This window comes from Trichosurus vulpecula, chromosome 3 (assembly GCF_011100635.1).
Source record: "Trichosurus vulpecula isolate mTriVul1 chromosome 3, mTriVul1.pri, whole genome shotgun sequence".
In the NCBI taxonomy this organism is placed as follows: domain Eukaryota; kingdom Metazoa; phylum Chordata; class Mammalia; order Diprotodontia; family Phalangeridae; genus Trichosurus; species Trichosurus vulpecula.
Window position 1 is genome coordinate 12,668,859 of NC_050575.1, and position 23,923 is coordinate 12,692,781.

Consider the following 23,923-nt stretch of genomic DNA (forward strand, 5'->3'; position numbering starts at 1 on the left):
AGAGGCCACAGGTTCCCCACCCCTGAAATAGAGGCTTAGAATTCATGTTCTCCTTTGTGGGCTGTAGCATGGACAAAGACCTTAGAAACCCTCATTTTAGAGATTTGAAATAATCTCCTTTGTCCAGGGCTGCAGAGATCAGAAGGGGCGGAGCTAGGATTCACCCAGGCCTTCTGGCTCCAAATCCAACATTTTTCCCACCGTGCTAGCCCCTCCTGCCCTATATTCACACTGTGCTCTTGAGTCCATGTCCACAGGGACATAGATATAAACATGCTGATGCTTTGTATGCAGCGGTGGGGAGGTGGTGGGTCGCATCACCTTTTATTAAGGGGATTTGTTCCGTGAAGTTTGGATTCGGTCAAAGGGCCGCACTTGAGGACAGCATGTGTCCTCGAGGCCGCAGGTTCCACACCCCTGGATTAGGGCAGGGGATGGACACAAACCTGAACTGCTCTCTTTCTTTCAGGCAAGTGATGGAACAACAGCAACAGCGTCAGGAGTCCTTGGAGAGAAGAACCTCAACTCCAGGTGAGGAAGGCCTGGGGTTATGGAGATGCTGTCCATCGATGCTTTGCCCTGGCCTCTCTCCTCTCTCTGAGGCTTGGTTTTATAGTGAAAGAAAGGAGCGTGCTGTTGTAGAAAGTGCTGGATTTGGAATCAGAGGACCTAGGTTCAAATTTTGGGCCCCCCACTTCCTACCTCTAGGCCTCAGTTTTCTCATCTGGAGTATATGATCACTGGGGTCCCATCCAGCTCCGCAAGTCTGTGGTCTCAGCACGGCCTCCTTGTGAAGAAACTAGTTTGGGTTTTTCCAAAGCTTAGAGGGAAGCAGATAGGGAAAAACCTAGGAAGGTCAGTTGGGTCCCTGCCATACTGACCTTGAGAGATCATTTTGGAAGGGAAGACTCCTTTCAGTTGGCACTTCCTTTCAGAAGCTCCCTCAGATTGCCCCTGGCCACAGAGACACCTCCACAGCATCCATACACCCGGTGCTTAACATAGGCCTCATGGTATTGTTCCTTGTCTGCAATATAGACTCTACAACAGAGGTTCCCAAACTTATTTAGCTTACTGCCCCCTTTTCAAAGAAAAATTACTCAGTGCTCCTCTGGAAATCTACTTTCTTTAACCCTTTAACGTTTTTGTTTTTGTTTTTGAAATTTGCATCATTTCAAAAATATATAAAATATATTTTTTAAATGATGCATCTTAAATTTAATAATTTATTGTAAATTTGTGGGGTTTTATCATGTTATAAACAAGTCATTACATATTCCTGCGGATGCATGCTGGACTTCCCAACAATGGGCAACGTACTTGCCTTGCCAACACTTGCTTGTTAAGACCTGTTGGTCAACTTGACCCCTGATTGGTTATAACTCGAATTTTGTGTGTTTATTTGGAAAATAATGTAATCATTATGACTTTAACTTTGTTACACAGCAGATGAAACATGTATGAATGGTTTTTCAAAATTTTCTTCTCTTCTTTTCTCTCCTTATGCTACTACCACCCCTCTAGATCGGGCCAGCACCCCTCCAGGGGGTGGTATCGCCCACTTTGGGAAACTGTGTGAGTCTACAGTATCCATCAAATACATACATTAGCACCTCAACTAGAATATAAACTACTTGAAGGCAGGGACTCATGTCTCCACTCTATCTTAGACCAAGCTCTCATCACCTCCTGCTGGCCTCTTACAATAGCCTCCTAATCCACTTCTCTTCTGCAGTTTCTCCCCCTCTCCAGTCCATCCTATATGTGTTGCCAGTCATCTACTCAAAACACAGGTCTGTTTGTCAAAAACTTTCAATGGCTCCCTTTCACATAAAAAGTAAAACTCATGCTAATTAATGCTTGCATTGAAAGCCCTTCATGATGTCACTCCAACCTCCTGTCTTTGCTGCTTTATGACCCCTCTGGCCCTCCTTCACATACGTTTCTATCCTGGGGGATTCAAGATATCCAGCTTACAGCCTGGGCTTTCTAGTTTCTGTGCCTTTGTTCCCGTTAGGCCCTATGCATAGAACTGCCTTTCCCTTTTGAACTGGATCTTATGAAATCCAAACATCCTTTGATATCAAGATCATGATGTTCCTCCATAATCTGATCTTCAGCAAGAATCAATTAATCAACAAACATTTATTAAATACTTGCCCACAGGCACTATACTAGGTAATAGCAAGATGAAAATCAAATGGTCCCTGCCCTCTGTGGGATGCCTCCTTCTTTTGGACTTTCCTAGTACTTTTCCCTTGCATCATAGTGATTTGTATGACCCTGGGCAAGTCACTTAACCCTGATTGCCGCCTAAAAAGTTAAAAAAAAAACTTGAGGCATATCAATATGTCATTTATTATGTGTCTCCATTTTCCAATAATTCTAGTTCAATAAAGCACATGAAACTCAAACTTTGCTAAGCAGAATTCATTCAATTAAGATTCAGTTCTACTCTCTCTCATCTCTTGCACTTATTCTGTATGGTCTTGAATAAGACACTGCAGTCTTCTGGGCCTCAGTTTCCTTATCTGTAAAGTAATAATGTTGGACTAGATAATCACTAGGCCCCTTCCAACTCTGATGTACTATGTTCTGTGATTCTAAGGCCCTTCTGGCTCTGGATTCTGGATCCTGATGCTCCTTCCAGCTATGATAATCGATAGTTCTATAATTAAGTGATAGTATAACATATTATCATATTGTGTTGTGTATCGTATCATAATTGTATGAAATACATTACATGATTATATGATGATCTATAGTTTTATAATTATAAAGTCCTTTACTGCCACAACATAGAACGTTCTGACTTTAAGACTCCTTCCTGACGTGACAATCCATCTCCTGTAATTCTAATGGTTCTTCAAGCTTTCGTGTCTACATTCTTGCATTCTAAGGTCCCTTCCAGCGCAGATATCCACAATTCTTTCATAAGCCATTTACCCACTTCCAGACCTCTTCATACAGTACACGCTCTCCTAGGAAATTCTCTGCCTTTCTGTCTGTCTCCGTGTTCCGAACATCTGTAACCATTATACTCAAGACCAAGGAACCATCATGCTCTGGGCGGGACCAATAGCCACTGCCTACCCAGCACCGTACTAGGCACTTTGGACAGATACAAGTCTAACAAAGTCCCTACATTCAAAGAGCTTATTAATCAAAAAAAAAAGAGCTTATTAATCCCATTTCCTCATTTCCTACCTGACTAACGTTCTGGAATTTCTCCAATTTCTCCACCGTGCCCCCCCCATCAAGCACCTTTCCCTTACACACATACCCCCCACCTTTCAGTTTCCTTTTGTGCATTATCTCCCCTTATTTTACCATAAGCTCTTGGAGAATAGGAGCTTTCTTTTGTCTCTCTTTTTTTATATTTGTATCCTCAGAACTTATAGCACAGTGCCTGGCACATAATAGGCACCGAATAAATATTCATTAACTATTTTATTTACTATTGCTCTCCCACTAGGGAGACATAATTGGAACCCAAAATTTTTCATTCACAACCAACACCACGCAAGCAAGTTTATGATAATAGGGAGACTGTGTGGTAGGGTGAAAGGATCGTTGGAATTGAGAGACCTGGGTTCAGATCTTGGTTCCTACGCTTACTAGATGGATGATTCTGGACAGGTCGTATCGATCTGAGTCTCAGTCTCTGCCTCTGTGAAATGAGGATAGGAATACTGGGGCTACCTACCAGAGGGTTGTTGGGAGGTGGTTGCACTGTAAAATTTGAAGGATTCTAAAAAATGTAAGTGATTATTATTGTCATGGTGGCTATTAATAATATTATTATTTCTGTCCATACTCTGTCCCTACATTCTGAGAAGTGAGAAGGAAGGGAGTGGTGGGGGAGGGAAAGGAGAGATCTCAGAATGCTTCTTTAAAGAGGTTGCTCTTGTTTCTCAGAAGGGAAATTTGACCTTCCGGGGTCTTTCCCAGGGATTCAGGATGGAGATATTGAAGGAGCTTTGCATTACTGACCAGGTATTTTCATTTCGTAGGTCCCATCCTCCCCCCAGGACACCCCTCGTCCACAGCCACTGCCCCCGTACCTTCAGGAGGGCCACCCCCGCCCCCACCCCCGCCAGTGCCCCCTCCACTCACAGGGGCAGCACCACCTCCACCACCACCACCACTGCCAGTAAGCGGGGTGCAAAGCGCCATCCACGATGATGCTTCAGTGTCTGGACTTGCAGCAGCCCTGGCAGGCGCAAAACTACGAAGAGTCCAGCGGGTAAGCGGGGGGACTTACTGTGTGAAAACCAGCCCTGCCTGGTTCCTCCTGTCCCATCTCCCTATAAATTTTCCAAAAGAACTTCAGGAATGAGAGGTGAGACCATAGCAAATCATTCCTCCTCTGCAATAGGGGTTGAACTAGAAAAAGCACTGGATATGTTGTCAGAGAATCTGGATTTAAAACTCTCTGTGTGACCTCGGACAGGTCACAGCCTCTCTGGGACTCAGCTTCCTCTTTCTAAAGTGGGGGGATGAGACTAGGTGATCCATCTCTGAGGGCCCTTTCAGCTCTGACACGCTGTGATTCTGTGGATGGTATCCGTGAAGCTTGGCTGCTCACTACTGCAAAAGGTTCAGTTGGGTTCTGTATTCTCCATCCTCTGCCCTGGAGATGCTTGTCCCTATCAGCATCCCCTCACAGCTCAGTAGGCTGCTGGCTGGACCAAGCTCCATTGTTCACTCCACCTCTAGCTTGCTTGATTTGGAGCCAGGAAAACCTGGGATACTTATTAGCTGCCTCAGGCACTTACTAACCGTGTGACTTCACTTCTATGAGCCTCGGTTTCCTCATCTGTAAAATGAGGGGATTGGATTTGATGATCACCAAACCTTCCTCCAGTTCTAAATCTGTGATCTTATTAAGTCTCCGTCCTCTTCTGAGCCTATTTGCTGTTCTTTACAATGAGTCGTTGGACCAGGTGATCACTAAAGTTCTTTCCAGCTTATATTTTATGTTCTATGAGTCTAAGGACCCTTCCAACTCTGACATTCCATAGTTTTGAGTGATCTAGGGTCACCAATAATTTCTCTTGCCAGTACTACTCCCTCTCCTCTCACCTCACCCCCAAAACCCATGCCCCTGGCCCCTGGAGTATTATCTTCTCTGTCTTTAGCCAGAAGATGGTCCTGGGGTTTCCAGTCCCAGTGGAACTTCGAAGTCAGAAGCCAACCGGACGAGCAGCGGTGGTGGCGGGGGAGGCCTCATGGAGGAAATGAACAAACTGCTGGCCAAGAGGTTCGTGGGCTCGGGCCCTGCGGGATCTTGGGAACAGCACCCCCTGCCCTCAGTGGGACCCACACTCCAGCCCCACTCCTGAGGCATCACTCCGGTTTGACTAACCTATAGACTATGTGGCAGCTGTAACGTGAGATAAGGCTGAAAAGGCAGGGCTCCCTGAGAAGCCTTGTTGCTGCTTTGACCAAACTCGTATTTCACCTTGCACACCTTACCCATGAGAGACTTAGCCCTGAGAGACAGCGTGGCCAGCACCTTCCCCAAGCTGTGGCCACCCACAGAGGAAGCTTTGAGCCTGAAGCAGCATAATGGGGTGTGGTCATGCAAGAATTTGGAGTGATTAATATGCACTGTGTCTCTTTTCCCCTACCTAGGAGAAAAGCAGCATCCCAGACTGACAAGCCAGCAGATAGGAAGGAAGACGAAAGCCAAACCGTAAGCATTAACGCTGTCTCCTACAGGACTTCTAAGTCAGTTCCAACACACTGAACAGAAGCAGAGGCAGTGTGGTGTGTGTAGGAGAAAGATCCTCAAACTTATAAACCAGGAAAACTGGGTTCTTCCCAGTCTTCTCAGTCTCAGCTCTTCTTCTTACTAGATGGTTGGTCTTAGATAAGTCCCTTTCTTCCTCTGGCTTCAGTGTCTCCATCCTTCAGATGAAAGCATTAGGTAAAAGTCGCTTCTGGTACTAAATCCTTAGTCCTATGACCTCTTGTATAGGAGGTATGAGAAGTCAGACTATCTCTATCCAACTCCAAAGACACACAATTAAGTGTCTGGGTTTTAGGCACCAGAAGAGATACAAAGCTTGGTTAAGAAGCAGTCACTATCAAAAGACAGTTTAGAGAGCTATGATTCAAAGTAATGTGTTATGACTTAATCAGAAAGACCCAAGCAGAGTATTGTGTGAGGTCCAGGGGGAATAAGAGCAGGGAAGGCTTCCCCAAAGAAATGGCATTTTATTTGGGCTTTAAAGAAAGTACAGCCTATCGACAGCTGAAAAGAGGAGAGGGAAGGGAGGGGAGGAGGATGCATTCCAGGCTGAGAGAAGAGCGTGCGTCTGTAGGTGAAGCGGATCATATAGCAAGGGGTCCGAGAGAATGCTTTGCCTCTTAACAGAGGTTAACAACCGAGGTGTCGTAGTAAAATAGCATGATGGAAAATCGAAGGCACGGTCTGCCATCTAGATATCAATTTTGTTGGGCCTGCCACCTCGCTAGGGCATCCAGGCAAGTGAGTCAGTGCGAAGCTCTTGTACCATCAGACCCTGTGAACCCTCTGGGTTTCCAAGACTTCATGTTGACAGAATTATAAAACCAGGAGAAGGGAAGCTCCTCCTGGGCATAGAATCTAACAATCTTAGAGAAATTGGCCTGCTTCCATCTCTGGGAGGGTCTGAGTTGGGCCAATTAGGAATGAAGTGTAAAAGAGCAGCGTAGTACAGTGAAAAATCAAATCAACAAACATTTATTAAGTGCTTATTGTGTGGCTCAGTGGACAGAGCGCTGGGCCTAGAGTCAGGAAGACCCGAGTTCAAATCCTGCCTCAGACACTTACGAGCTGTGTGAACCTAAGCAAATCGCTTAACCCCGTTTGCCTGAACCCACTGGAGAAGGAAATGGCAAACCACACAAGTATCTTTGCCAAGAAACCACCCCAAGCACAGTATGGTCCATGGGCTTACAAAAAGTTGGACATTACTGAATGACTGCACAAGAACAATGAATGTGCAAGACATTGGGCTAAGCACCAGAAATACAAAGAAAGGGGAAAAGATGGCCCTGCCCTCCAGGAGCTCACAGTCTAATGGGGGGAAAGCATGTCAACAACTAGGGAGATATCACATTTATCTCATGTGTATATATATATATGTTATAGTGTACTTTATTTTGTGTTTATGTAAAGAGGGAGAGAAGAAGGGAAGAAGGAGTAGAGAATGTAGAGAATGGGAGGAGAGAGACAGGGAGAAGAAAAAGGAGGGGGAGAGAGAAGGAAGAAGAGAGAGGAGGGAGAGAAAGAGATCAGAGAGACAGAGAGAGATAGAGGGAGAGGGACAGAGAGACAGAGAGAGAGAGAGAGAGAGAGAGAGAGAGAGAGAGAGAGAGAGGAGTAGAGAATGGGAGGAGAGAGAGAGAAGGAGAGGGTGAGAGAGAGAAGAAAAAGGAGGGAGAGAGAAGTGGGGAGAGAGAAGGGGAGAAGGAAGAAGAGAGAGAGAGAGATCAGAGAGATAGAGAAAGGAGAGACAGAGAAAGACAGAGGGGGGAGAGAGAGGGAGGAAGGGAGAGAGAGAGAGAGAGAGAGATGGAGGGAGGGAGGGAGGGAGAGAGAGGACCCAATCTAGTCTGTCTTCTGAGCTCCAGTCCTGTATCACCAACTGCCTGTGGGCATCTCAAACTTGAATGTCTGGCAGACGTCAGAACAGAGCTCATTATCTTTCCACCCCAGCCCACCCCTCTTCTGAGCTTCCCTGCTTCTGCTGAGGGCACCAACCTAGGTGTCCTCACTCTACCTTAGCCCACATATCCACAGATGAAAGTTACTCTGAGAGAGGAAGACAGTAGTAGACATGAGAGAAAGAATAGGTGGAATTCGACCTGAGTCTTGAAGGAAGCCAGGGGAATTAAGAGGCAGGAAGGAGAACATTCCAGGCCTGGAGGACACACAGCAAATGCAAAGACGCAGGAGTATTTGATGACTTGCTGGTAGATCAATGTGGCTAGCTGGTAGAGCAGCCGAGGGAAGCCAGTGTAAGAGGACTAGACTGGGGTCGGATGATGAACACTGGATTAAAGGTCAGGGCCTTGGTTCCCATCCCATCTCTGCCACCTCTGTGAAGAATCACCTTCCCTCTCTGTGCCTCCTCTTCCTCATCTCTAAAATGAAGAGACTGGCCTAGACAAGGCCTCTTCCAGCTCTAAATCTGTGATATGATGCGAGGATGCAGTTCAGTTGTTTTCATTTTACAGGTGACAAAAGAGAGATCCTGGATGTGATTTGCCTAAGCTGACACTGTGAATCATAGCAGGGCCAAGACAGAAATCCAGGCCCCTTCACTCCCAGCCCAGCGCTATATCTAGGGCACCACAGGGCCTCCCTTACATATTAGAATAGTCAGAAAGGACCAAAAGATCAGGTAAAAGCTTTAGCTCTGAAAGCCCAGTTCCCGAAGTAGCACAAAGTCCCCATCCTCCCCAGTTCTTCACCCTCCACCCAAAAAACACAGAAGGAAACTGAGAAGCAAACAAAATGCAAAGCGTTCCAGGGGGTATTTGATTACGCCAGGCAAATTTGAGTTCCAATGGTGGATCACAAATGATGACCTGAAGGGGGTCAGGAGAGGAGACATTGTTCCTGGGGGTGGATCCGGGGCAAGGACCGTGATTAATTTATCGTCAAATTATTTCTTTCACTTTGGGTCGCCTTTTAGAAGCCAGCTTCCTTTTCATATTCCACACAGAACAGGAGCGCTTCAAAGACACCTTATAGACGCTTCATAAGGTGTTTCATGTCATCCTTGGTACTGTGCCTGCAGACACCAAGTGAATGTTGGTGGCCTACTCACTCTTGGTTATTAAAGGTGTTGATTCATGCTTTTCCCCTCTAAGAAGGGGGTGGGGGAGTGGGAAGGGGGAGAGAGACAGAGAGACAGAGACAGGGAGAAATTCATGTCAAATTCCACCTTCCCCTTCTATCTAGTCTCTCTCTCTCTCTCTCTCTCTCTCTCTCTCTCTCTTTCTCTTTTTCTCTCTGTATGTGTGTATGTATATATATTTAGAGAGATGTCTATATGTATAAATATATTACAGATGTATGTAGAGTTAGATATATTATTTATATATTTATTTATAAGGTATAAATATATTGTCTTATATTTTATATATATTAAATATTTAATTAAATTTAATTAAAATTAAATATTTAGAGAAAGAGAGAGAATACTTAAAATCCCTAAACACCAACATTTATCAGTGTAGACGTCACCATCATATTGAAATAATTATATACGTCTACATGGATAAGCATTTATTAAGCATTTACTATGATTTGATCAAATGAGATAATTCTCAAAGAGCCCTTAACGCAGTGCCTGGCACAATGTAGGCGCCATATAAATTCTTCTCCCCTTCCCTTACACCTAGGTTCCAGGCATTACGCCAAGGCAGACCTGCACAACTTGGCAGTAGGTAGGGGCCAAAATTAAAATAGGCTGAACTTCTTCGGGCCACAGATAGGTTAAATCAGAGACAGACTGAGGGTGGGTGGTTGCTGCGGGTCACGTGGAGACACAGGAGAGTGTGCAGTGGCAACACTACAGTTTTTGCGGGTTGCCTGAAATCCTTTGGCCGCCAGCAAGCAGCTGGTGGGCTTTATGTTGGACTTAGAGATACAAAAAAAGGCAAAAACAGCTCCTGCCCTCAAGGAGCTTACATTCTAATGAGAGCTAAAGCCCCATTCAGGCTTTTACGTTGTGAGTATTCCTTTAACCAGGGCAGATCAGAGCCCTTCCACAGCCCTTTTCAGCCTGCTGTGTTCTTGTTCACACATTCCCATTCACGTTATGTAGAGAAGCTATGGGAGCCGACCCTGTGAGAAGGCCTCCCAGAGCTCTCCTTTGAATTGAGACTGTGCTACTGTCTGTCACAAGGCACCTGCGAGGTGCAGTGGATAGAGCACTGAACCTTTTTGGTTTTGCTTTTTTGGAAATAACATTTTTTTCCAATTACGTATAAAGATAGCTAGCAACATTCATTTTTTATAAGATTTTGAGTTCCAAATTTTTCTCTCTCCCTTCCCTCTCCCCTCTCCAAGAGAGCAAGCAATCTGAACTTGAGTGCAAATCCAGCCTCAGCTACTATATAAATTTTATATATAGCTATAGATATAAATTATATATATTTATATATAAATATAAATGTTTATATATAAATTTATATATAATATATAAATTAATTGTATCAACATATATTTGTATATTGCATTATATATTATATATGTATTATTATATTATAATATAGTGTGTTATGATAATTATATATTATATATTATGTATTCTATTATAACATGTTATATAATATGTAAGAGATTCATGTGTTAAATATATTTTAATATAATTTTATATAAGCTATATAAATTTCATATATGTGTATATCTAGCAAGTCACTTAACCTCCGTTTACCTCAATTTCCTTACCTGCCTCAGAGGGTAGTTGTGAGGATCAGACAAGACATTTGTAAAAGTGCTCAGCGCAGCGCCTGGTTCGTAGCAGGTGCTATATAAATGTTTATTCCCTTCCTCGTCCTCATGATGTAACTTAGTCATCTCTTCTAGTCATATACGTCCTCAGTAATGTCACTTATACAAGTTATTACAATGCAGCCAGCATATACCTTTATTGGGCACAAGCAGGATACAGAATGTTCAAGCCAAATGGACCCAAAAATGTTGGGTCTCAAGCCCAGGAAACGGGCCCTTGATTCAGCTGCTGAAACCACTGGCTAGGCACCAGCTGCAGGGTGTGTAGGGACACGAGGTAGCTTAGATAAGATTCATCCCTGCCGTCTACAGACTGGGCCTTGGATAGGATTGAGAGAGGAAACTCCTGCTGCCGATGCAGGTCAGCGCCTCCTCTGAAATTCACAGCTTGGAGAGCACCAACTTTACAATTACGAGCTTCGAATGGTTGGGACTTGTCCAGGTTCACTAAAGCAATATGTGTCAAAGGGAAAACTTGACAAAGCCAAGATTTTCCTGGCCTCGAGGCCAGGTCTCTCTATATATTATTCCACGCTTCCTCTTGGAACAAACAATCTCAAGGTCTATAGGCCTCATTCGTCGAGGAGATCAGAGAACCAGCTGCCATAATTGTCCTTGACGCTGCATCCCATTGGCCCAGGCCTCACGGACTCACTTGTGTGAGTAGCTAAGGCCGAAAGCATCCAGACGCTGACAGGGTGTCCTATATTTTGTTTTCAGGAAGAATCTAGCACCTCGCCTTCCCCAGGGACCCGAGGGGCTGGACAGCCACCAAATGCCTCAGGTAAGCACAAACTGAGCTGGCCATAGAAACCTTCTTCCCAGACAACCCTGCACTCCTTCTGATGGAGACCTTCATGAGAGAATCCAACTAGGAACTGGACTACTGTTGGCCCTCCACCTTGAGGTATATTCTTAAAAAAACACCAAAAAGCAAAGGTCTGTATTATGAAAGGACCTCAGTTGAAACATAATCTTAATTTTCATTAGCTGTTAAAGACCCCAGAGTATAAAATGTTAGACATGGGAAGGACTTTTGACTCACTGAGCAGAGAATGCCATCGAGTAGGAAGGAGCTCAGAGCTTGAGTCCAACTCACAAAAGCAAATGATCACAGAATCTTAGACCTAGAAGATCCCCTAGAGTTTACCTAGTTCTATCCCATCCCTTTACAGATAAGAAAACAAACAGCCTAAGGGAATAAATGACTTGTCTAAGGTCACACAGCCCAGAAGGGGCAGAGCCAGGCTTTAAACCCATCTTCTGACACCAGAGCTCTATCCTTTCTGCCATGCTTATTTAATTTTATTTTAGTTTAAGTTTCATTGACGCCCTTTGTTTTAACGTCACATTGCTTTTCAAATACATCCGCAAAGCTTGACTTGGAACAAAGTAGTGTTTGTTGTTTTGTTTAAGTTGAGGAAACCAACCAATATCAACTGTGTCTGAAAGCAAAGGAACATCTTACATCTGGAGTCCCTTGTTTGCCATTAAAGGAGGAAAAGAGCACCATTTCTTTTCTTTGGAGCTAAATCATCATAATTAGTTTTTAATTCAGTTTTGGTTTGGCTAGGTGGTTCAGTGGGCCTAGGGTCAGAAAGACCTGAGTTCAAATCCAGCCTCAAATACTTACTAGTTGTGTGACCCTGGGCAAGTCACTTAGCCCAGTTTGCCTCAGTTTCTCATCTGTAAAATGGGGTTTATAAAAGCACCTACCTCCTAGGGTTATTATGAGAATCAAATGAGATAACAATTGTAAATAAAATAATACCCGGCACGTAGTAGGCACTTAAAGTTTTTCCTTCCTTTGTTGTTCTTTCTATTTACATTGTTATAATCTTTACATCCGTTGTTTTACTAAATCTGCTTACTTACCATGCATTAATTCATATAAATTTTCCCATGTTTCTCCGAATTCCTTATATTCACCATTTATTATACTGCAATAATATTTTGTGGCATTTACTTACCGTGTTTAGTTCCCACTGTTTCTAGTTCTTTGCTACAACAAAAAATGATACATATGGGACTTTTCTACCTTTTACTTCCTTGGTTATTTTCCTTGCAGAGAAGTCTCTGGGTTGAAGAGTATTTTGTTATTTTTAATCACATCATTCCAAATTGTTCTTCAGAATGGCTGGGCCCATTGACAATTCCACTAACAATGTATCAAAGCGCTAGATTCCTCCAAGCCCCTATCCCTTTGATTATTTCCATTCTTCAGATCTTTACTAATTTTCTGGGTGTGAAGTGAACTCTGAGTTACTTTTATTTGAATTTCTTTTATTATTAATGATTCGGAAGAATCTTTCCTGTGGTTGTTTGCGATTCTTCTTTTGAGAACCACATGTTCATAGACTTTGACTACTCATCCATTGGGATATGGTTCCTTGGTCTTATATATTTGTGTTAATTCCCTATCTACAGCTGGAACATCAGACCTTTATTGGAGGTAAATGACGTGAAGACTTTTTCACCCAATTCACATTTCCCCTTTTTATCCTATGCAACGGAGGACTGGCCGATGAGAATCGAGATCTTATGCATAGCTGTATTACTACTAGCTGCATTGATTTTATTCATGCAAATGCTTTACAATATCAATGGAAATTATTTGTTTTACCTTTTGTAGTCTCCTCTATCCTTCTTCCCCTAACCACACTTAATTATTAATAATTAAGGATATGGCCCATCCACTTTACTTTTTTTATGATGTGACCTTTTTATGTTTAAGTCACGTATTCCATGAAGAGAAGCAACATGATGATGAATATCCCTCCAACTATTTAAATCCTTTGCTTCTGTAGACAGTTTCATAATTTATTTAAGTCTTCAATGTGACTTGGTTTGATTGACTGCCAGGTATTTTATGCAATTTGGAATTATTTTGAAAAGTGAAGGCCAAGGTCAGGGAAGTAGCTTAATCATACTGTTTAATGGGCAAATGGATGGAAGCTAAAAAGCAGGTTCAATATATTTTTTTAAAATGTTCTAACAAATGGTACTGTCCAGTTGTAGAACTCTAGAGGTAGTAAGTTCCCAGTCACTGAGGTATTTAAGTAGATTCAGGGATGTTGTAGACGAACTTCATGATCTGGACAGGAGTTGGATCTGTTGCCCATACGTTTCGAGTCCTGTGATTCTCAGATTCTGACTGGTGCTTCTGAGGCAGTCATTGCCAAGTGGTGGGCTTAGGTATTGAAGAATGGAGGCTAAGAAAGGACACGCTCTTTGATCCCACCCTACAGATCCTGGGAAGAAGCCCTGGGAGAGGAGCAATTCTGTGGAGAAGCCTGTAGCCTCATTACTCTCCAGGTGAGCCGTGGGCCCTTCCTCAAGCCAGGGAGGGCCATTTTGGGGCTGGTCCAGGGTGGGGGTGAGCGAGAGGGTTCAGCAAGCCTTGCTCCAATCCTCCTATTTGTCTCCTTCCCTTGCTTAGAACCCCGTCATCGGCGAAGAGCCCCGAAGCTAAGAGTCCCATTCAGTCACAGCCACACATTAGGTACCGAATGGCCCGTTCCCCGTGTTCCACCACCCCCCCTCCACCTATCCTCTGAGAGGTGGAGTTCTTCTTGTCTGCTGCCACCTAACTAACACTTCTCCCTTCCCACTCCCAAATCTCCCGTGTCTACGTCCTCTAACACCTTGCTCCGGGGAGGGTTGTTCTCTTTATTCTATCTAACGCCTTTCTGGTGAACAAGAATGGGAATGTCCACGAAGACCTGGGTTTTCATGGAACATTAGAGTCAGAAGAGACTTTAGAAATCATTTAGTCCAGCCCCCTCATACTTAAAGTAGGGTTCAGAGAGGGGAGGTCACTTACTGAAGGTCATATAGCAAGTTAGTGGCAGAGGTTACACCAGACCCCGGGTTTCCTGCCTCCTTAGGCCAGTAATCTTTCCTCTACACCGTGCAGCTAGAGAAGGAAATACCAGGGCCTTGGTCACCTAGAGGGTACCTAAGTCAGTCTTTGGGAGGTAAGTTACAGAGAAAGAATTTGATGTTGGGAGGTCTCTCACTCACTGCTTTCCATGTAGCCTGGTGGTCCTCACTTCCCTCTCTGCCTCATCTTTGTCTTAGGTTCTCTATGCAATCTTCTCATTCCCAGATTTACCTTATTCAGATGGAAGCAGCCAAGGTTGATGGGAAGGGATGGAGGGGGGGAAAAACCTTTGCTTTTAGAGGCACATTTATAATGTTTACCTGGGAAATTACCTGAGAAGATGATTCCATTTCTGCATACACTTGTATATAAAACCTCCTGTGGCCACCTGTACAGTTTCACATTTGAAGCCAAGATCTGCTTCCTACAGGACCTTGAACACTTCTCCTGTCGGATCCTCAGTTTCCTTGACAGTAAAATGAAGAGGTTGGGCTGGATGTTCAGAGATCTCACCCAGTTCTAGATTTATGATGTGGTCCCTGAAGAAGCTAGTACCCTAAAGCCATTGGGAATGGAAATCTAGGATGCATCTCCCCTAGCTTTAGACTTGCATTCAGATTCCTCCTTTGTGTGACTGTGGACAAGGCAATTAACTTCCATGAACCCGTTTCCTCATCTGTAAAGAAAGAAGAGTGCTAGACAGTCTCCGAGGTCCCTTTCAGTTCTCGATCTATGATCCTATGTCTAAAATAGTCCCTGTTGCCTTCTATGGTGGGAAGAATCAGGGAATAGCTATGTAAGACTTGTAGAAAAAGAAGAACCCTTAGAGTAGGTGTTCTTAACGTGGGCAGGAGAACTTGGATGGGAATTTAGCATTTCCTTCAATAATTAAAAAAAAAAAACTCTGAAAAGGAGTCCACGGGCTTCAATAGACTGCTAAGGGGATCCATGCGATAAAAAATGGTTAAGAACCCCTGCCTCAGAGACGTATTAGACGTGTGACCCTAGACAAGTCACTTAACCCAGTTTGTCTCAGTTTCTCATCTGTAAAACGAGCTGGAGAAGTAAATGGCAAATCATTCCAGTATCTTTGCCAAGAAATCTCTAAATGGGTTCACAGAGAGTCAGATATGACTGAAAATGACTGAACAACAACAAAGGTTCAAACCTCTCGTTTTACAGTCCCAAAACCTGAGGCCCAGTGTGGAAAAAGGATTGACCCAAGAACACACAAGTTAAGCCTTCAAAGATTTTTTGTTTTAAAAGCATGATTCCTGTCCTCTCTGAGCTTACACCTTTGGTAGAGACAGTGAGAGAAGGATAAAAGAAACTAGTGAGCATTATGTCCACTCAAACCTAAAAGGATCCATCTAATCCAAGATTCCCTCGATTAACCAAGATTTCTTCCTACAATGCACACAACAATGACCCTCCAGCCTTTGCTGTAAGACCTCTAGTTTGGAAGAACTCCTTCCCCCCCCCACCCCCCACAGCACTCTGGGACATCTCTAATGATTAGGACTTTTTGCTGTACATTGAGTCTAAATCTGCCTTTTGGCAATTCCTATCCATTGTTCTTTTTTTCTGACCTTTGGAATCAAGCGGAGCAATTCTGCCAGATCACTCTTTTACCAGAGAACTCTCTTTTTCCACCCCCAGCCCCCACCCCTAATCTCCTCTTTCCCAATGCTACACTCCTGGTTCCTTCAACACAACCTCATACGGCCCTTCACCCTACTGAGTCCTCCCCTCTAGAAGCACTCGGCTCATCAGTGTCTTCTCTAAACACAACGCTGCACCTATGGTCTAACCAGGACAGAATTTCCCTTTGCGTTGGAGGCTATGCCTCCCTCGATGTAGCATAACATGATGGTTTTTCAAATACTTCTTATTACTGGGTTTCAGCTGCCATGTGACATTGCTGATACATATCGAACTTCCAGTTCACTCAAACCCCCAGAGGCTTCTCCTCCAAACGGCTAGCTGGCCCCATACAGCTCTCTAAATCTTGTCATTGAGAAGCTGACCATTCATCCCTATTTTTATCCCTATAATTTCATTATAGAAAATTTGGCTGCTTTATTATCCTTGGATCCTGACTCTTCATTCAGAGTGTTAGCCATTCTTTCTAGCTGTGCATCATCTGCAGATTTGCCAAGCTTTCCATCACATGGGGTAATATATGCAAAGTGCTTTGTAAACCTTAAAACACTGTATGTTATATGTTAGCCGCTATCATCATTAGTATTATTATTAATTATCTTCTAATGCTTCCATCCAAGCCATTGATGTAAGTGTCAAAGAGTACAGAATCAAACCCAGGTTCCTCAGTCATCCCACTGGGGACCGACTTCTAAATTCGCTTTGTACCATTAATTATTTAGGTCCAACCATTTGAGCAGTTTCAAGTCCACCAAACTCTACTAAGATTTAGCCTTTATCTCTTTACTTTACCGTAAGATTAACATGAAAGATTTTGTCAAATACTTAGCTAAAATCTGGGCAAACTGTTATCTGCATAATTCCCCCTATCTCAGTCTCAAACCCCAACAAAAAAAAAGTCAACTTGGTCTGAAATGACTTCAGTGACATTCTGTGGCTTCCCTGTGATTATCGCTTTTTTTCTAGATGTTCATTAACTATCCTATTAACAATTAATTTTTTAATTGCCAGAAAGCAAAGTCAAGCTGACTGGCATACAGCTGGAAGAATTCACCTTCTTTCCTTTTTGAAAATAAGTTACCTTAGAAAAAAAATCGGTTAACTTTTCTGCCCACCATACCTGTTGTTAAGGTAATTTGGGCAAACCCAGCTATCACACAGTCCCACAGAGTGTCAGCCAAGGCCTGCCTCCAAAACACAAACAATGTGAACCCATACCCCTAGAGTCTCTCATCGTCCACCAAGCCTTTTATCCAGCTCTTCATCTGAACCCCAATGCCGGCACTAGCAAGGACCCTCTAGCCCTGGGATTTAGGAAGAAAGGAAGAGAGGATTATGAACTCACTGCTCTGGGCAGCCTCAATGGGAGTCTTGTTCCCAGATTTCAGTGGCCACAGTGCCCTTGAGGGAGCCAGACCTTGTAGGTGAGTACCAGAGAGCAGAGAAAAGACGAAGAGAAAAAGCGAAAAACCTCAAGTTTGTAGAAGCAAAGAAGTCTCCTCTGTCACGCCTGGGAAATGGGATTGAAAGCCAGATACTGACTAATCATAGCCAAACTCTAGATTTTTGCTAATAGTAATTAATATGAATGGTTAATTACTATTAGTAATATTAAATTATGCCATTAATGATTGAATTTAATTTATTATTACCACGTCACTAATATATCATGTTAACTTATCAATATTAAATGTTACTATTTGTTATTAGCGACATAATTGCTAGCTATTAAGTGCCCTTGGTGACTAATATTACTACAGCTGTACTGCATTACCACTACACAGATGAGTCCTAGCAGTAATATTCATTACTAACTATTAGAACTAAAGTAATGTTACCACTAGTAATGCTACAATTGCACTGAGCTTACTTTTCTCACACAAGCAGTGATCTCTTGTTTACAGATGAGGAAACCAAGGCTCAGAGAGATGGTATGGCCTCTCTGCCCAGGGGTTCCCTGGCTATAGCTCCATCACTCTTCCCACTAGGCTATATTATACTTGGGCTCCCATCTCCGCTCTGCCACTAACAAGCTGTGTGACCGTGGGAAAGTCACTAAGAGTGGTGTGAACCAAAGCCTGGAGCTCCGAGGAGTCAGGACAAGGACAGCTTAGTTTCACTCGACCTTGGAAGCACTACGGTTGGACAGACAGGAGGGCATGTAGGTCCCGGACATTGGCTTCCCATGTGTCATTAAGGGGTCCTACAAAGGAGGTCCTGTGCCCTTCCCTGTTCTACCTCCTCTCTCCCCTCCCCTTCCTAGGATGAAGCCTGCTGGTAGTGGCAACGAAGGTGCTTTAGATGCCTTAGATTTTGACCGGATGAAACAGGTAAGTGTCCTTTCCCCTCACCGCCCCCCCCCAGAAGGGAGGGGAAAGAGGAAAAGGAGGAAAAGGGGCAGGGGGAGAAAGAGAGAAAGAGAGACAGAGAGACAGAGATAGAGAGATAGAGAGAGGGAGAGAGAGAAAGACAGAGATAGAGAGAGGGAGAGAGAGAAAGAGAGGGAGGGAGAGAGAGACAGAGAGACAGAGAGACAGAGATAGAGAGATAGAGAGAGGGAGAGAGAGAAAGACAGAGATAGAGAGAAGGAGAGAGAGAAAGAGAGGGAGGGAGAGAGAGACAGAGAGAGGAAGAGAGAGAGACAGAGAGAGGGAGAGAGAGACAGAGAGAGGAAGAGAGAGAGACAGAGAGAGGGAGAGAGAGACAGAGAGAATGAATGAATGAATATTAATAACTCAAGAACTGAAGCTCACCCTGCCCCACCCACCTCCTGGTGCTGGTAAAACAGGTCCTGTCACTCACTTCTCAAGAAGCAGACAAAGGAGAAGAAAGAGGAGTCTATTCCCAGGGAACTAAATGTTATACAATCAGCTCCTCACACCAAATCAAGAAATCCTCTCCATTCAGGGAACTGCTCTTCTCTTTCAACATTATTTAGTGACTCTCTTTTCTTTTTTGAAGCTGCCATCAGTGTTGACTTTAATTTGATTTTTTTTTTTGGTGGGGGGAGAATTAAAGAGGAAGGGTGAGGACAACCCTAAGCACTTCACAACCCCTAGGAAGTGTTCAGGTCCTTCATAACCACTAAAGATAGTCCTGGAGTACTAACAATCCCTTAGGGAGCCTCCGGAGCCCTTACCTCCTAAAGCCGCCCTGGGTTCTTTACACCTCACAGGGATATCCCTAGATTCTTCAGCCCTGAGCCTCATATTTTCAGGTGAAAGAAACAAAACCCACGCTATCCCCAATGTCAAGCCTCATTTGATCTTCTGGGGAAGTAGACTGGGCCAAAGGCATGAATGGCCACACATTAACACTGAGTTTTTTATTCTTGTTTTCTTTCCCATCTTACATAGGAAATACTGGAAGAAGTGGTCAGAGAGCTACACAAAGTCAAAGAGGAGATCATTGATGGTAAGGACCCCAGGCAGGTCCTACTGAATAGAAATTGGGCCTCAGGTGAATAGGTTTGATCTGTTTCCTATAAAACCATACGGCAGGGTTTGGCCCATGAGTTGGAAGAACCATAGGGAAGGACTCTGAATCTTAAAATATAGAATTTTAAAAATAAAAGAAATGGATCTCTGAGAATGGGAAAAGGGAGGGCTGCAGAGAGGAAATCTGATCAATATAAAAATAAAAGAAATTGATAAATGTGCATATGCCATATAGTTATATATAACACATAATATGTACTTTATGGTAATATATGTTATGTACATAGATAGATAGATAGATAGATAGATAGATAGATAGATAGAATGCAAATATGTATTCCAAAAAGAAATGAAAGGGGCTTCAGAATCATAAACCTGAAAGGAATTTTATAACAGAAACTATCAAAGATGGAAGGGACCTTAGAATGAAGAATCATAGGAGGTCAGACAAGGACCACAGAACAGAGAAGACCTTAGATCATAGGCTATAAGGTCTTGGAGGTGGGAGGGATGTTAAAAATCACAGAACATACGATGTCAGAAGTGGAAAAGATCTTAGAACCCATCTATCTATGCCAGCTCCCTCATTTTATAGTTGCAGAAACTAAGAAATGAAGAGGCTTTAAGGTTTAATGAAGGAGGAGAGTAGAAAGCCCATTCTGGAGTTATCCCAAACTCTGCAATTCCAAATAAACAGGTCAATAGAGTTAGCATGAGAACAAAAGGTTCCATCAATATAGATTTATTGAATCTGCTAAGAGCCCAGCCCTGAGCCACGCCCAAGAAACAGGCCTAAGGCCCCTACCCCAAAGGCTGACTGCCTGTTTGAGGGGGTGAATATATCAAAGAACACCTCCTAGTTGAGTTCAATAAGGGCTAAATGAGGGGAGATGATTTTAAGGGCGAAAGGGGCTCAGAGCAAAGAAAACACAGGGATCAGAGCAGAAAGAGGCCTCATTTTACAGATGAGGAAACTGAGGCCCAGAGAGGGAAACAGATTGGTCTAGGGAGTGTCAGAGGCCAGATTCCAGCCCGAGTCTTTCAGCTGCAAAGCCAGTGCTCCATTACAGCCAGTGGACATCAGGAAAAGCTTCTTGGAAGAGGTGGCATTTGCATTGGGCAAATCAGGGAATGTTAGAGTTTGAAGTAACCATAGGAATTATCTAGTCAGACCCACTCATTTTGTGAATAAGAAAACTGAGACCCATAATGAGGAAGTAATTAGCCCAAGGTCACATAATAAATCAGTAACTAGAAAGATCCTGGGTGTCCTAGCACCTCTGAACTCAGTCCTGGTCTTTCCCCATATTGACTTCCTTATATCAGCCTCAATAAAGCATACTTCAGAAGGCAAACATGGTGGGAGAAAAAAAAGAAAAAAATCCCAACACAATTCATTATAAAACCACATCCTGTAGGAATCAGTTTGAAACAGAGAATAGACATTTAATGGATGTGTATTGATTGATCATAATATACCATGTAATTTTATCTGTGACACATCTACCCTTGTGGAGAGGAAACAAATGATCAAAGCTGCCGAGACTAAGATAGAGCCAGGACGGTTGCCAGCTGGAATTATCTAGCCAAGTCCTGCACCTCAACAGAGAAAAGCAAGTCTATATATAAATGAAGAGAATGAAACAAAGCCCCAGCCCTCTCCACTCTGATGCCTGCTTTCCCACATAGCTGGAGAAGCAGCTGCACCCCTAGAGGACAGGATGGTGAGATGGGAATCAGGAGAACTTTGCTCCGGTCCTGGCTCTCTCCCTTACTAGCTGTGTGACTTTGAACAAGTTATGTGACTTCTCTTAGCCTCAAATTTCCTCCTCTGAAAATGGGGATAATCATTTCTGCCCTGCCTCCCTCACACAGCGGTGGGACAATAGAGGTAAGGACTATACAAGTATGAGCAGGAAATAGTGACCCTCTAGGTCCTCGAGTGTGGGCCTTTGAAGGAAACTTCACAGAACAATGAAATTTGGATTCAGTCAACGGGCTACACTTGAGGACCTAGAGGGCCACAAGTGGCCTCGAGGCTGCAGGTTCCCCACCTCTGGCTTAAAGTATTTGGGACCATTACCACCATTATCACTGCTACTGCAACTATGGTTTATGAGAAGTATGAAGAGATTAAGCTAAAAGAAAGGGAATGAATAGTCTGGAATTTTCCTTCTCTTTTCTTCAGCAATTCCCAAGATCGATCACTGGAGCTCATTCAGTTCCTGGGCTCCCAAAGGGGGAGGAAGACAGGAGAAGTAATGTTCATTGGCTTTGCCCAGATATCAGACTCTGATTCAGAGAGTTAATAAGTTAAAAAGGGGAGGGGGAGAGATACAGAATCCCAAGAGGGAAGAATCACTAAAAGTGAACTATTAACTCTCCCCAGCACACGCCCAGTATTCCTTCCCTTTTCTGTCCTGCCCTCACCTAGCCTCCCCTGGCACCAGCTGGATCAACCACAGAAGCTGATGGTGTGTTTGACTGGCAGGCCTGATAGTTCTCTGGTCCTTTGGCGGCTCTTGGAGTTCAGGGAGTTACGAACAGAGGTCCTTCTGGGTTCTCTCCAAGAATAACAGCTAGCTTCTATATAGGGCCTACTAGACCTGACACCCACTAACCATGTGGTCAACTTTCTCAACTATAAAACAAAAAGATTGGACTAGAAGATCTCTAAAACCTCTTCTGGCCTTGACCTTATAGCTTATGATTCTGGAGTTCCTTCTAGATCTAGAATAGCTCACATCTTTATAGCACCTTACAGTTTGCCAAGTACTTTTCCTTTAAAAGGTCCAGTGAGGTAAGTAGTGCCCCTATCCTCATCTCCATTTTACATATGAAGAGGCTGGTTTACCCAAAGCCACTGAGCACATCTGGATTCCAAATCCTTGTCCCTACACCACACTGGACTCTCCCATAACACCATCACTGAGACTCCTAGGGGGAGCCTCTGCTGGCTTCTGAAACAGTTTCTTCCTTTGTCCCTACAGCAATCCGGCAGGAGCTGAGCCGGATCAGCACGACATAGTGATGGGCCAGCCTCGAACTGGCCCAGGGATTCCAGCCTGGCCCAGGACTCTAGGAAGACTGAATCATCTCACAGGGCACCAAGGTGCTCCAAGGGCACTTCCCACCCCACCCCCTCACCCCACCCCACCCTCTACTCCTTGGTCCAGAATCCCTTTTTATTAGCAGACTCAGCACATGGTGAAGCTTTGCTGTCTGAGATTCACTTCATTTAAAAAGTCTTAACCTAAAGGAAAAAAAATTTAAAAAAAAAAAAAGGATTTGAAATTCCTGGATTTTCTCAAGCCCACCTGACACTGCCCATTCGGTTGTTTGTTGCCTTTTTTGTATTTTGTATTTGCTTATCTACGTGTAGGATATTTCTTTTTAGTGGTAGAGAGGACATCAGGAGCTGATTGCTTCCTAGGTGACAGAAGGGCCCTGGGCCCAGCCATCAGCAGCTGAGGAGCATCTGCCAACAGTAAGAGGACAGTTGTCACGAGCGGGGCCCCACCTGGAAACACAAAGGCAGAGGCGCTTGGGGCGCGGGATGAGTGGGTGGATTCCAGGGTCTCACAATATCCAAACGGTACGTCAGTGCGCCGCAGTATCTGTGTTCATATGGGTAATAAACTGTTTCCTGTCCACCCAGAGCGCTGGCTCTTGGCGTCTTGGCTTTGTCTCATCAACCATAAAAACATCAGCTAATATAATGGCAAATGTGTCCCATTTGTACTGACCCCTTCCACATGTCAAAGCATTTTCATCTCATCCTCACAAGGCCTTCATTATGTAGGTGAGGGCATGCCCTTTCCATTTTCTGGATAAGAAAACTGAGGTCCAGAGACAAGAAACAAGAGATTTTAGAGTTAGAGAGGCCCTTAACCATGCTCTTGGGTCTAGACCAGCCCCCTCATCTTACTGAAACAAGGCCAGGTCACACAGCTGAGAATTATCAGAGTCAGGACTGAAACTCGGGTCTCCTGATTCCAAATCCAGAAATCTTTCCACCATACTTACCTCTCTAGAAAGAAAAAGGAAGAAAAAAACCTTTGTGTTTCTAATAAACTTTAAGATCAGCCAAGCACATTTCCTCATGATAATCCTGCCATCATTTATGTGGTCATTGATTTAGAGCCAGAAGGGGTCTTAGAGGTCATCCGGTCTAACCCCCTCGTGTTATTTATTAGGAAACTGTGAGCCATAATTCTAGGGACTTACCCAAGGTAATACAGCCAGTAAGAGGCAGAGAAAGAGTTTGAACCCAGGAATTCTGAGTCTAAATCCATACAGTCTCCAAAAAACCCCAACAACTCGACATTACCCAGAACTCAATAACTGACTGTTAGAAATCGCGTCGTTTCATATGTTGCTTATACCACCCTGGGAGGTAGATGCCATTCTACAAATGAGAATTGA

At 43.8% G+C, this 23,923-nt stretch overlaps 1 protein-coding gene across 9 annotated transcripts in view; it reads left to right on the forward strand.

Annotated features, from left to right (window-relative positions):
* EVL (Enah/Vasp-like) overlaps positions 1-23,157 on the forward strand; it is a 275,108-nt gene extending 251,951 nt beyond the window's left edge. For 3 of the 9 annotated variants that reach the window (XM_036752866.1, XM_036752864.1, XM_036752865.1), the window contains exons 5-14: positions 470-531; positions 4,014-4,246; positions 5,142-5,263; positions 5,638-5,698; positions 11,237-11,300; positions 13,765-13,831; positions 13,956-14,018; positions 18,325-18,391; positions 19,418-19,520; positions 22,489-23,157. In XM_036752866.1, the coding sequence (XP_036608761.1) occupies positions 470-531; positions 4,014-4,246; positions 5,142-5,263; positions 5,638-5,698; positions 11,237-11,300; positions 13,765-13,831; positions 13,956-14,018; positions 18,325-18,391; positions 19,418-19,520; positions 22,489-22,526 (880 nt within the window). In that variant the 3' untranslated portion in view covers positions 22,527-23,157. The remainder of the gene's footprint in view (positions 1-469; positions 532-4,013; positions 4,247-5,141; positions 5,264-5,637; positions 5,699-11,236; positions 11,301-13,764; positions 13,832-13,955; positions 14,019-18,324; positions 18,392-19,417; positions 19,521-22,488) is intronic. The other 6 variants (XM_036752868.1, XM_036752867.1, XM_036752871.1 and 3 more) reach the window with 4 other exon arrangements.
* Positions 23,158-23,923: the final 766 nt, after the last annotated feature.